Here is a 14,396-nt window from a genome sequence, read left to right on the forward strand (position 1 = left end):
CAGGAAAGCTAATTTTAATACCCTTCCGGAAAGCCAAAAGGGCAGAGGCAGTTCTAACCTCCAGTGGTAGAATGTTTGCATAACTCAAAAAAAATGAATGTGCTTTGGAAAAGCATTTCCTATGCTTTTCCAAAGACAGTATTTATAAAAAGAGAAATGCTACACTAGATTTTATAAAATAAATAAATAAATAAATTGTATGATATATGTAGATTTTTGAAGTTGCCATGGTTGCTGGTAAAAAAAAAAATCTTACCAAGAATAGAGAGAAAAATTAACTTTAAAATTGCATTTCTCTTCAAATTACAGTGAGATTTTGATACTGAAGAAGCTTTACTCCATGCCCTTCAGTGAATATTTCATCATATGAATATGTTTGACATCTTAACTTGTGGCTTATTCCTATCATACCTTGCTTCCTTCATTACAGTTTAACTTTTCTAGTAAAAAAGCTTTATTCTTATATTTTTAACATTTTCAAATGTAAATATTTAATCTTAACAATTTTTACATTCTTTAAAAACCTGAGGCAAAAATCAATTGTTATGTCTGTCTAAGCTGCCTAAGAAGTGGGTGTACCATTTCCCTAGCAACTTGTCACTGTCTTTTAAAATACAACCAAATACATTCCATATCTCACTCTATTTTATAAAAACTCATCTCTAAGTCTTCAGTTCTCTTTATTAATCCACAAAGATGCAGTAAAAATTAACAAGAATACATAACATAAGAATATAATCCCTCTTTCTTTTTAGTCTAAATTCTCAGCTCTCTCTTAACAGTTGAACATTGCAAAAAAAAAAAAAAATAATAACTACTAAGCATTACCAGAAAGAATAACTCCTTATTTACATATCAAAAACTAATCCATTATACCATTAAATGTTCCAAAAGAATAATTGCTCAATTCAGATAACTTCCCTTCTCTCATCCAACTGCCAAAAGCAGCCATAAAGCCCCTACAAAAAATATGGGTGTTGGTTCTCCTCACCTCACTGGAAGTCATCTAAGCTGTACAATTTCTGACTGTAAAGTGAGGAGGATTATACAATGTAGTCCTATTACATAACATGCTAAAGAAATATTACAGTAATGAAGATTTATACTCTATATACAGTAGATATATCATGTGTTACATGATTGCAGATATGGCAGTCTATGACCATAGTAAGATTTGGTTTGATGATTGTATAAAATACTAGTAATGCTTACAAAAGTAACAATTCTATACTTATTACTCAATGTAATTTATTCTAGTGCTGTGTCTTCAGCCCAGTGCCTTTTGTAGATAGTTGATTTTGTTATTTGTTGAACATGTCCTTTTGAATTGTTGATCACGCTATTGAAGTATGTTTAAGTATGTTTACCAGAAAAACCAGAATGAAATGGGGACATTTGGTGGGCATAGTCTAGGGCTGTCAAACTCAATTCCATTGAGGGCTGAATCAGCATTATGGTTGCTCTCAAAGGGCCAGTTGCATGTAAAACTATGCATCATATTAGTTCAGGAGTGCATTATGTCTAAGAAGTGGGCCAAACAGGATTAACATTTCAAATATGAACAAATATTTCAAATCTGCAAAAACAAATTTAAAACAAAGAAAACACATAAGCTATTTAGTTCTCTCTCTCTCATGCCATTTTGTCTGAGCCAGATGCTTGGCATCTTTTCTCGTCTACAAGTTCATTCATGTTTGAAGTAAGGTTTTAAGCCAGACATGACATCGCACGACGTCTTGGAACGTTTTCCCCATTGCCAGCAATGGGGTGGGCGCAGTTTTGTCGTGATGTGTCTGGCCCGCAGGCCGGCAGTTTGACACCCCTGTTCTAAGCTGTGGAAATTCTCAGGATAGAGTGGAGATACGCATCAGTGAGAAGATTTCTGTGTGTGCTTTTGTTCACTTTCATTACAGAAGTGTTGCTCGCGCAGCTATGTACTACCAGACATGCAGAGCATTCGAGCAGCTTATAGGTGGAATTGGGGCATTGTTTTAGGGATGAATCTGGTGAACTGTACGGGCTCAACAAAATCATACTTTGCCTTAAATGTGCTGTTACATTAGAGTTCTATCAGCTCCATCTGGATGTTTACAGGTGCTTTGTCCACGTCAACTGCAAATGGATTACTGAGCAGTCCAAAATTGAATTTTTGTGCTTTAAAGTTAACAAAGTGACGTGTAAACTCCATATGAAGTATGCTCAGTTTATCAGCAAAATGAGCATCTGAGTACACAGTGGTGGAGATTTGATTTATGATTGTTTGACAACAGAAAGTGACTCAAGTTTCTTTGCTGCATTTGAGTCTCCCACAATTGCAGCTTAACCTGAAAGGCTTTCACTGCATCATACGTGTCCGTGATCATACGGTCCCGTCCCTAAAGCTGAAGGTTTAGCACAGTGAGATGCTTAGTTATATCTCATAGAAAAGCTAACTTACACAGCCACTTTTCATCCCCTAATATTGTGGAGTCTTTTCCTTTACTTTCCATGAACTGACAGATTTCCTTATGCAATTCAAAAACTCTATTGAGCACTTTTTCTCGACTTAGCCATCGCATCTCTGTATGATAGGGGAGATCACCAAGTTCAGAATATATTTCTTCTAGAAAAGACTTAAATTGATGGTGATTTAAACCTTCGGTTCTTATAAAGTTAACTGTCCGTCTTACAGTGCTCATTACATGTTCCATCTTCAGGGCTTTGCCACATAGTTTTTCCTGGTATATGATGCAGTGATATGCTGTCAGCAAACCTGTGCTTTTCTTGCTCTTTTTTTAAATAAAAACAGGTTTTATTGGTTTTTTCATTTTACAAACAAGTGCTTAAGAAACAACGTGGTGGCAGGGCAATCAATTGTCCACAAAACAGAGTCATACTCATAAAGTTCAGATTGAATCATTAAAAAACACCTCTCTTTTCTTGCTCTTCATCTTCTCTCACATCCTTCCCACTAATCCACTTTTTTCCCCACACATCAAAGGTGTTCCATCTGTTGTCAGGTTTGTCCCAGGGCTAGTTTCATGTCATTTACACATTTAGATACTGCTTCAAATATGTCTTTCCCTGTGGTAGTTCCATGCATTGATTTCATATCCAAAAATTCCTCTTTAATGCATAAACCTGAATCTACTCCATGGATGAAGATTGTCAGCTGTGCTGTGCCAGTGATGTCAGTATTCTCATCCACAGCAAGTGAATACGCAATGAAATCTTTTCCCTTTTCAATCAACTGTACTTTTAAATCAGTGACAAACTCACATATCCAATTAGCAACAGTATTTCTGCTTAGGCTTACATTAAAAAATGCTTGATTTTGGTCTGGACGCAAGACTTTGCACACTTTAATCATGAGCGCTTCAAAAACTCCCCCTCTGTAAATGGCCGGGCTGATTTAGCTATCTCTTCTGTCACTATAAAACTAGCTTTCATAGTAGTTTCACTTTATGATTTTGCTTTTCTGAACATACGCTGCCGTGACATCAGACTCTTTTTAAACTCTTCCACCTTCTTTAGCTTCTGCTGTATGTCCAAGTTTTTGTACTTGTCCTGATGTTTCGTCTCATAGTGCCGTCTCATGTTATATTCTTTAAGTGCAGCCACATTAGCTTCTCAAGGTACACTCCTTATCTTCAATGTCAACAAACAGGTACTCTGCTTCTCACCTCTTTTTAAAGCATCTGTTTTCAAACTCCACTTTCTGTTTGGCCACTTTTTGGTGTTTAAATATCAGTATAGGCATACAGATCTTCTTCACAGCAGATGTTGTATATATGGAGTATGAGACTGCACAGAAAGCTCAAAGTCCCAGGTGCTGCATGAGGCGAGTGCTGTAGGTATCCACTCTGGAAGCTCAGTAGGATGAGTCCAGATCTTCTGGCATATAAGGGGGCTGCACTCTTAAGGTCCCAGTAACCTGAGACGGAAGAGTCTGAGCAGTAAAGAGACTGAACTGCAGATCTCTCCCCTGGAGGGGCAGCAGCAGCTTCAAGGGAAGCACATGCACTTCAGCAGTACATGGCTCAGGTTTCTCAACTAGTTTTGGCCTGGGCCATCGTGTGCGAGCCTCCTGTCTTGCGTTTCCTTATGTCTTTTGGGGAAGAGTCTGCGAGGGGAGCGGCTACTTATGGGAAAGTGCAGCACAGCCGAAGGAAAGGTGGCAAGGCAAGGAGGGGTGAGAACTGAAGAAACATACGGCCTGAGCACCTTCCGACCTTTCTCTTTCCTTCCCTCACCAGCCACTTGCTCTCAGGCAGAGGGCGCTTTAGCCATGCCCACCTGCCCCTGCAGTTACCATTGCCACACAGCTCCATGCATTGGAGAGGCTCCTGCTGCCTGTTCTGTGCTAGCACTGCTGCCAGTGATAAGACACTCAAAGAAGCAAGGAGGTAACTACTCAATCACCTCCTTCTACTAGTCTGCTTGCGGGCCAGATCTAAACACACCATGGGCCAGATCTGGCCCACAGGTTTTGAGTTTGACATGTCTGGCATTGTCAAGGCGCTTAACCAGCACTGCCACCATTTCTCCTTATATTCATTACATACTTTCTGATAGATTCCATTTTCTTTTAGATGAATTTTCAGTTTCTCAGATTGCCTGGGGAAATACTAATGAAAGTGACTAGGATAATCAAAGTTGTAATTTAAATAAATAAAGACTATATTGAGTGTTACTGCTCCAATACTACTCACAGATTCTTTTCTGAAGTTATTAACCCACCCTGCTTCAATGTTACTAGGGAAACCATTGTTTCCATTGTAACATCTAGCACAACCCTTGGATTCCTATTCTAAAGAACAGGTTCTCTCTTTGTGTTATAATGTATGTCATCATAATAATGGCAAAGCTGAAATTTGTGAACTTTCTCAAATAGTATTTTTCCCCATTACAGACCATCCCTGAGAACATTGGTGGTATGAAAGTTACATGCAAAAGAAGTGAGATTTACCATAGCTCCACTTAGTGTTTATAGTGCTTTAACCTCTGACAACAGTTTAGTTTATAGAAATAATATAAGAAATGAAGTGTAAAACAGGAATAAAAGCAAGTTTTGATGGGGAATTCTTAGCACTGTCCTGTATGCTTTTTATATTGCAATTATAGAAGGAAAGGAAGAGGCTGAATTTGGCCTTCCTTTGTAATTTGAAATTATGCTACATTTTCATGATGCCAGGAAATGTGAATTATGTTCCTTGTTTTAAAACAATTGTTCATTTCTAATAAATGGAATATATCAACATATAAGAAAAACAGTGATATTCTAAACTTCATAACTGAAGTAACACTATGTATTATGGTAGTTAAAAAACTAAAAGCAAGAGTTTTATTTGAATTATGAAATAACTGAATAGAAAAAAATCTGGTAGCTCAGTTTTACCTTGGACAAGTTTTTAGATATTTTGCTGACTTTTTTTTGAGCATACAGATAATGTGTGTGTGTGCGCACGCACATTCTTTTAAACCATCTAATCTCAGAATATTAAGAACTTGCCCTTTGTCCAAAATCTCTGGCAGAAAAAAACAATGGTTATGGAAGACAGAGTTTTTAAAAATTCTAGAAAACTTATTGCGTCATTTTTTCAGAGACATTTCCTTACCAGATTCCTCAATGTCTTCAACAATGGCAGAACTTCTAATTTACTGCCTTCACTGCAAAAGTTCATAAAAGTTTAGGAAGACATTCAGGGATGTATCCACCTTGAAAATAGTCCATATTGAACTGTATAGCATAACATCAGAAGGGACCACAAGAAATGTTTTATGACATTTTGCATTATGTCATAAAATGCTTTATGGTTATTTTTATGTCATAAAATGTTTTATAAAGTTTGCCAAGTTTCAATTCCATGGGACTCATGGGTCCCAGATTTTGAACACATTCTGTAAGTTTGCATGTTTGAGGTACCTCGATTCAAAATTTGTTGCCCTATGATACACAAAATATTTTGCCAGTTAAAGGTTGCATACAGACATGAGAATTTTAGTAATATACAGATGATGTATATTCAGCTGATCCACTGAAAATATCATGGTTTGCATGAAAAGTAGGCAAAATTGACTACCCAACACATATTAAAAGGGGGCAAATCTTCAGTTGTTTGTAGTCAGCCCACATTCTTACATTTTTTTTACTCTTCACTACTCCATACATTCTTGCCACTTAAATACGTAATTTAGATGATCAGCATCTAAATCAGTTAAATTATCAGATATTTAAACTTTCAATCAGAAATTATACCTATATAGTGCTGTAGTTACACTTCTGTTAAAATATAGTTGATTTGTATTTATTGAACAAATAATATAGTTAACTTTTAGTGATTACCTTCATGTTGAAAATATATCAGACTTTTTAATGGGGAAAAAAAACCCTCCTAAAGCTGAAAGATTCTGTATTTTCTTCAGGCTAATTATTCCAGTCTGAAATCTTCATGTAAAAGCCATGTCTTTTTATTTGAAATAAGTTTAGAAAGGAACTTTATTATTGAATAATAATTGTTTTAGTAATAAAGCACTTGTTTTCTAAAACATAAATTTTAATGTGCATTATTAATATTTGTGTAATATTGTTTTAAGAAGCAATGGATCCTTTTCCATCAAGCCTTTTTGTGGAGCTAGAATTTTTAGACATTTTGCTGGCGGGTGCTATTTGTTTTGCTTTATTAAGACTTTCTTTGATTGAGAAATTCATTTTATTTAGAAACTGTAATTTTCTGCTTTCTTTCACAATGTTGGAAATATACCCATGATAGATTATTGTTTGTGCTTTAAAGATTAGGAATAGAAGAATTATTTTGATGTATTTGATCATGCCAATTCTCTGTAATTTCCAAACAGTGTAGAATAACAGCTTGTCTTAGAACATACTAAAATAGGAAATATTACTGATAGAGAAATGGTAACAACTTGACATTATTACCAACATACTTAGTATATCTTCCTTTTTCAAATGCATACATGACTCTCTTACTTGCGGGTTGCTAACAATGGCAACTGCTTTCTCTGCAACGTTCTCATTACCACCAGCCTTTTGAATGACAAGAATAATTATATAGAGCATCTAGCTCATAAAGGAAGAAGGTCCTATGAGGCGTAGGTTTTCTCTAGGTGCTGGGGTTTTACTTCCTCCACAAACTGATGGCCGAAAGCTTGTTCGGAATGCTTCATTTGGAGGATGCAGTGAACTCTCACCAGTCTTTCAAGGTTTGTTTTCTATTTTTTATACTGTCACAAAAGTAGATTGCATTACTAGATGCAATATTAACAAATAAAAACAATACCTTTGAGGTAGATGTTGACTCACATAATGTTTATTGCTAAACAATATTTTAGAGGTTTAAAATTGTTGTGATACTCTAGGAATATTTGAATGTCGTTTCTAATACATTTAGTCAGAATTTAATGGTTTTGCCTTTAAAGAAAGTATACTTGGTATTTATAATTTTATTCTGTAGAAATTATTGTAAGCTCATATATTTCTTTTTAAGGTTTTGATAGAGGGAAAGATGATGCTTCGCAAAATAAAGATGATCCTTCACAATCAATGTCAAAAAGTAAGGTAAGTACAATTACTGTATGTATCTTTATCCTACCAATTTAGATGTATTTATTCCTTCTGAATTAAAAATTGGACTTAGTTACAGCATGTGACACATTTACTTGTCTATACATATCTCTCTCTTGAGCTTCACTCAGTGATCAAAAAAGGGAGATCCAGGATACAAAACAAATTAATATTTATACTTATTTTGTATTATTTGTACACTGCCTTGTACTGAAATCATATGGTAGTTTACTGATTAAAAAGATTTTCCATTTGTAAATAAAAGGATTCTCTGTCTTCATTTACACAGAGAAATTGTTCCCGGTCATATACAAAGGCATACCAAGTATGCATGCTATTATATAGGTCCCTCAGGTAGAAAGAGCAAAGAAGAAGTAAACAAGATGTTTATGGAACAAATGGAAGCAATAACAGTACTGGATAAAGGGAGAAAGAAAGGGTTGGGGGAAAATATGATGAAGAAGAGTGGAAGGGATGTTGTATCTAATCAGAAAAAATTAAAAGGAAAAAGACAATAGAATTATTAAATTCAGAAATAGCATATTCCTGTTTAGAGAATAATATTAGATCTTTTTCAATTCTTTTCATGTATAGAGAGTACTTGCCATAAACTGGGGGTGGGGGGGGAGAGATTTGGTACTACAGTGGAACCTGGGTACGCATGCTTAATTGGTTCCAGGAGCCACGATGAGTACTAAAAAGGATAAATAGCAAACAAATCATGTGACATACCACAAAACAGTTTGTTTGGGCTGGGAAGAACTATTTGTCCCTTTTCCTATGTTAGTGACCTTCTTAGCATGGCCGACTTCCTGTCTGTCCTCTGCGGCTGTCCCCCATTTCCTTTTGCAGCATGTTGAGTACCAAATAAAGATGAATATCGGGACAACATTTTCACATCAAAATGTATTAACTACCAAATTTGATGTGTTTTGAAGCAATTGAATACCAAGATACCAATATATTTCTGATTCTTATAGCAATGACTAGAAAAATGCATGTACTCTTATGCATTTTTCTAGAATTGTAGTGAGGCAGAAGTGAGGATAAATGACCTCCTATCTACCTTTCTTTCTTTCTTTCTTTCTTTCTTTCTTTCTTTCTTTCCTTCCTTCCTTCCTTCCTTCCTTCCTTCCTTCCTTCCTCCCTCCTTTCTTTCTTTCTTTCTTTCTCTCTCTCTTTCTCTCTCTTCTTCCTTCCTTCCTTCCTTCCCCACGTGTCTTGACTTCCTACCTATTCCCCTCATTTTTACTAGTATCTGCCTCTATTCAGTAATGGGAAGGAAGTTACTTATGGAAGCTTTCAGTAGTAGTTTAATCTTAAACCTGGTTTAGATTGCTACCTTTAATTATTTTATTCAGTTGGGTTTAATTTTTTTTCAAAAGTTATTGGTTTAAAATTAAAATTTTGTACTCTGTTAACCCACAGTAAGTTGAGTATTCTGCATATCGCAGGTAATTTTGTTAAATAGCAAGTTGAATTACATCTGTGTTTAGGTTTTAGCAGACAAGGTTTATTGGTATGTTTATATATAATTATTTAAAGACAAATGTAGAAGTCATTTGGTATAGACTGCTAAACTGTTCAGAAGTACTAGTTTTTGTTTAATAACTCTAATTAGCGTCTCTGAAATAAATAATGATGGATTTCTTATTTGAAATGTATTCCATTTTCATATAAAATTAACCAAGTGGAAACATGGCAGTTTTGGAATTGAGATATTGAAATCACCATTATCTCTTCTTTTATTTTAAAAATATGAAGATTTACAGAAGATTTCATGTTAATGGTGAAAGAAAGCATTTTCATAGTTTTCTTGTGTAATTTGTATTTTCAGTCAGAATCTAAGATATATAATGGATCAGAAAAGGACATCCCTGCTTCCTCTCCCACTACCAAACTCACAAAGAAGGAGTCCCTTAAGGTGAGTTATTTTCAGTATTAGAATACCTAAATCTTCTTTGGGAACATATTTCCTCAGTAGCTTCATAATTTTTTTCCAGTATGAGTTTACAGTTGAATTGTGAGTATGATTTCTCCATTTCAATAGTAACACAAACAAAAAACAGTTACAGTTAAATTTCTCCACAAGATGTCCTCAGTAAACTATCTAAGTCTCTTCCAGACATCAAGAATGAGATTAGCAAAGTCAGAGCTATGGAGTCTCTTTTCCGGCTTCTCATAGAGTTGTTGTTTTTTTTTCAGACAATAAAGATTTATCCCTTTAAAAAAGTAAGTCCAAGACATAGGAAGACACTATTCTCCAGCTTAGAAGATATAATAATAAAGTTTTATAACAAGGATTTTCCAGGGCCCCCAAGTAGCCAAAAGGAAAAATAGTCAATAAGTAGTTTTTTCCTTTGTTATGGAAAGCTCTTTTCCTCAGATAAATAAAGGCAGCTCTTTCAAAGCAGGGAAGTAATTCCAAAAGGCTTTTGACAGGAGAGTAGTTAGACAGAAGGAGAGAGGGAAAACTGCAGAAATAATAAACAGAAATTCTACTGTGAATTTACAAACTGACCTTCAGGCTCTACTTGATCATTCTACAGACCAAAAAGCAATACTAAAAGAATTAATTTACATACAACCTATGGAGACTTTGGATGACCAAAAAATGATTGTAACTAAACTATCTACAATTGCAAAACTAACAGAAATGGACTTGAAATTACAGCTGTTGGAGAATTATGACAACCTTGATAATCAACTATTAATTATAAAATTGGACATGATTGAGTGTTTTATTCAGCAGACAGGAACCAGGCGTCAAAAACAGAGGATGGGAGGTCTTTTACTGACTCAAATGATATTACAAGCAATAATGGGAGATCTATTTGCTGAAATAGAGGCTTTGTTATAGAAGCCTGTTTGGCATAGGAAGAAAGCCAGAATAAGACTAAAAAGAAAAATTTAAAATTATATGTAATGGATTAAAAAGGTTTTGAGAAATATGGACTGATTTAAGGATTAAGATTTAGAGTTGAAAATTTGTGATTATTAGAATATATACCGTAAATGCCGGCGTACAAGGCGACCCGGCGTATAAGACGACCCCCGTCTTTATAGCTGGGCCGCATTCCTAGAACGTCGTCTTATATGCCGGAAACTACCAGTATTTCCGGCATATAAGACGACTCGGCGTATAAGACGACCCCCGTCTTTGGCGCCGATTTCAGCGCTCGCGGAAGTCGCCTTATACGCCGGCATTTACGGTATGTTAAACAGAGTAAGAATGTATTTTCTTGAATAATATGTTTATTTGTATGAAGATTATTTCGTAATGGAATGAGAATAAGAATATGAAAGAGGCTTTTAGAAATTCAGATCGCTTTAACAACTAATTGAGTGTGTTAAGTTAGTAAGACGATGTTTTGTGTAATAATAGGTGTGTTCTTTTTTTAGATATAATTATTTGAATGAGATTTAAATGCTATTTGAAGTAATAAGAGAGATCTGTGATAAAATCAATGGTTTATGAGATCATGAATTAAAATATATCTGGATTAGTATTTTAAAAGGGATTCCCGAAGTGATAATACATTTTTCTAAGGTTAAATTGGACTATGGTAACTGTAAATTAATAAAGCTCAAAACAGGATTAGGATTTATAGATATATAATGTAGAAATGGATTATGTTAAATGGGTTATATCATTTGAGTGAAATAGAGAGGGAACATTTAATGTATTTACTTGAGCTATTATATGATTTTGTTTTTGGATGATTGACCACCTAACCACCACGTTGTGTCTTGAGCTGTTGTAAAAGTTAAAAAACCAATAAAATTTGTTATAGAATACTTAAATCTTCATATTAAATTTGTCCCATAACACAATTAGTTGTAGATTTGGAAACTGTGCTATGATGCTTCAGAAAATATTACTTATTTGTTTGTATCCAAACTTTATTATTTGTAACTCAAGGCAGCAAATGTATCCAACACACCTTCCTCCTCCTATTTTCCCTACAACAATAACTGCCCTGTGAGGTGAGTTCGGCTGAAAGAAAATATCTAAAGTCGCCCAGCTGTCTTTTACGGCTAAGGCAGCACTTCAGCTTATGTTCTCCTGCTTTCCAGCCTCATGCCTTAACCAATAAACCAAACTGTTTTGCACATAATTATAGCATATAAAAGTTGTGCAACATAGTCTTAGCCATTTTTTTCATTACAGAAAGGTGTATCAAATCAAATATCAAATTTATTACAGTCAAGGACAATATAATTAAAAATACTCAGAATATATAAAAATTTTAGAATAAAATAATAAAATCTATGTTGAAATCATTTGGCAGCCTATCTCTCAGTTGGACATAAACAAGATGGCAGCCTAAGCTATAATGTAATATTAATCAAATTATGAAAGCCTATACCCTGTTTTCCCCAAAATAAGCCCTAGTTTTAGGGCGAGGCACATACCTAAAAATCAAGCTAGGGCGGAGCAGGGGTGTGGATCTGCACCACGCGCCCCCTACCCATTTACTTTGCAGCCAGGGCTCTCCTCACTGGCCCACTTCTTCTGCCGCATCTTCTGCAGCCAGGTGTGATGACCCAGAGCACAGCACAGAGGCAAAACAATCAACTGGCAATTCAAACTGCCCTTTATTTGCTCCAATTTTCCCCAAATGCTCCCACGTTTCTGGCAAGCCTCAGAACAAAGTAAGACACACACACCTTAAGCAGCCTCTGGCTGCAAGTAGTTTCACATACAGTTAGATTAGAAGAGTAATTTACTCAATGCCACGTAGATAACAAGGAATGAAACATACATCCCAAATCTAACGAGTCTTTGGAAATACAAGCTAGCCTGAGCAGTTTCAAAAGAGAAGCCAAAATTCAGTCCGAGGTCTTTGAACACCAAATCAAGTTTGTCAGCTAGTCCAATGGTCAGAGTTTTAGGGTTTCCAAGCAGAAATCCAACACAGAACAAGAGATCAGCGAGTTGTTTCCAAGATTAGCAATGGCACACAAAACTCCAAGCATTCAGCGTCTGTTCCCAACAAATGCCCCTTCCCACAGCGTCTCCTTAAGTCTCAGTCTCCAGGTGTGCCTTGTGGAGAAGGGCGCGGCGCTCTCCTCCTGAGTAGTTGAGCCTGCCTGCGTTGTTCCCTCCTTCTCTCCACTCTCCGTGCTCTAGGTTCAGGAGAGGGTGGCCCTTCCCCATCGCCTGAGCTCTGTCTCTCATGTTCATCCTGTCCCAATCCTGAAAGGCCCTGGCCTGCCTCGGCCTGCTCTTCCCCACATTACTGTGAAGCCACAGACACCTCTCCCTCGACCTCCATAGGGTCCAGTTCCAGCTCATTTTCCTCAGCAGATTCAGGCTCCAGCGGAGGCACAACACCAGGCCTGCATTTCTCAGTCACAGGCTTTTCCGGAAGGCCACTGCAGCCAATAATCGAGTTATGGATTCAATCTATAGCTCCATTCTGGAAGACCTCTGCAGCTGAGAATTGAGCTATAGATTGAATCCATTGCTCAGTTGTCGGCTGCATAGGCCTTCCTGCAGAATGAAGCTGCTCCTTTGGCCATAGGAGTGGACCGTCTGGGTGGGGCTGTGGGTGCCGGAGGTGAGTATAAAAGACATCCCCTGAAAATAAGACCTGGTACCTATTTTGGAAGCAAAAAATAATAATAATAATAAGACCTGGTCTTATTTTCGGGGAAACACAGTAGTTATTAGATACTAAAATACAACGGAGTGATGATATCAAAAGATTTGATGCATTATTAGTTATTTAAAATGGTTATAATAGATTATTCATCAAGTTCCGATGAATCTTTAGTGCTACTGTGCAGAATCTAGCTACCTGCACCATGACTACGTCTTTAAGCAAGCTCTGAAGATAAATGGTATCCGAATAGCCAGGGATAGCTATTAATTATTGGGAAAATATATTTTGTTTGAATGTCTTTATAAAAAGAACAGTGAAGAAGGACATGTCCAGAGGTTTCCACCTCTCCAGAATCACAGGGATAGAATCTTTTAGCCAGTGGTATCCTTTTATATTTGCCCTCCAGGACAGTTGAGGGGAGCACATGACAGCATACAAGCGAAAAGGCTTTCTGATGATTCACTATTTCTAACTGGCTAAGATAACTGGCAGGGATGACAGTATATCTATTAGAATCTGGAGTCAGACACAATGGAGCTTTGTCTAAGTCCACTTGCCCCTCTATATTCTCTATCCTTTGTCTCAGGGTTTGTTTGCCTGGTCATAGTCCAGTTAAGGATGGAGAAAACCGAGTTTAGCAAGATTGAACTCAACAATCCACGAAGAAAAGAATTTATCTTGGAGGATGAATGGTGCAAGGCCTTAAGGAAAGAAATTAAGTTTTAACCAAATATTTAAAGAAGCCATACAGATTCAACTTATATCAATCTTGTTCTCGATGTTTTGATCCCCTATTTTTTTTTGGGGGGGGGGTGTAGAAACCTGGTAATATATGAACTAGCTTTATAAGCCTACAGATAGGATATGTACCAATTTTATTCATTAGATTAAACTTGTGAGATCTGTTGTCTGAAGTAGTATCAGGTATGGTTTTTTTTCACCTCAGAAGGGCTACAAACAAAGTTGTATGGTCAGCTGCTAATTTAGCCATAGAAGCCTATAGTTTTAAAGGGACCAAATTTATGAAAAGCATTCTATTTTCACTCGTAGATAATATTAATACCACAGATGAATAGGTTATGATGTGTTAAGAATATAAAATAATTCATCCTCTGTCTATAGATGTAGAAACAATTGTTATAAGTGTCTTGCTCGGTATAGCACAATCACATAAGTACAGTTGAGGACCATAGTTTTCCTTTGAATTTTGACTTTTTAAAGTA

General features: G+C 36.2%; 1 protein-coding gene across 6 annotated transcripts in view; it reads left to right on the forward strand.

Moving 5' to 3' along the window:
* The window catches only part of OSBPL8 (oxysterol binding protein like 8), a 112,754-nt gene that overhangs the window by 41,372 nt on the left and 56,986 nt on the right, over nt 1-14,396 (forward strand). For all 6 annotated transcript variants that reach the window (XM_039343294.1, XM_039343295.1, XM_039343298.1 and 3 more), the window contains 2 exons: nt 7,488-7,558; nt 9,402-9,488. In XM_039343294.1, coding sequence (XP_039199228.1) covers nt 7,488-7,558; nt 9,402-9,488 — 158 coding nt within the window. The remainder of the gene's footprint in view (nt 1-7,487; nt 7,559-9,401; nt 9,489-14,396) is intronic.

This window comes from Crotalus tigris, unplaced genomic scaffold, assembly GCF_016545835.1.
Source record: "Crotalus tigris isolate CLP2741 ecotype Arizona unplaced genomic scaffold, ASM1654583v1 scf7180000017836.1595184, whole genome shotgun sequence".
In the NCBI taxonomy this organism is placed as follows: Eukaryota; Metazoa; Chordata; class Lepidosauria; order Squamata; family Viperidae; genus Crotalus; species Crotalus tigris.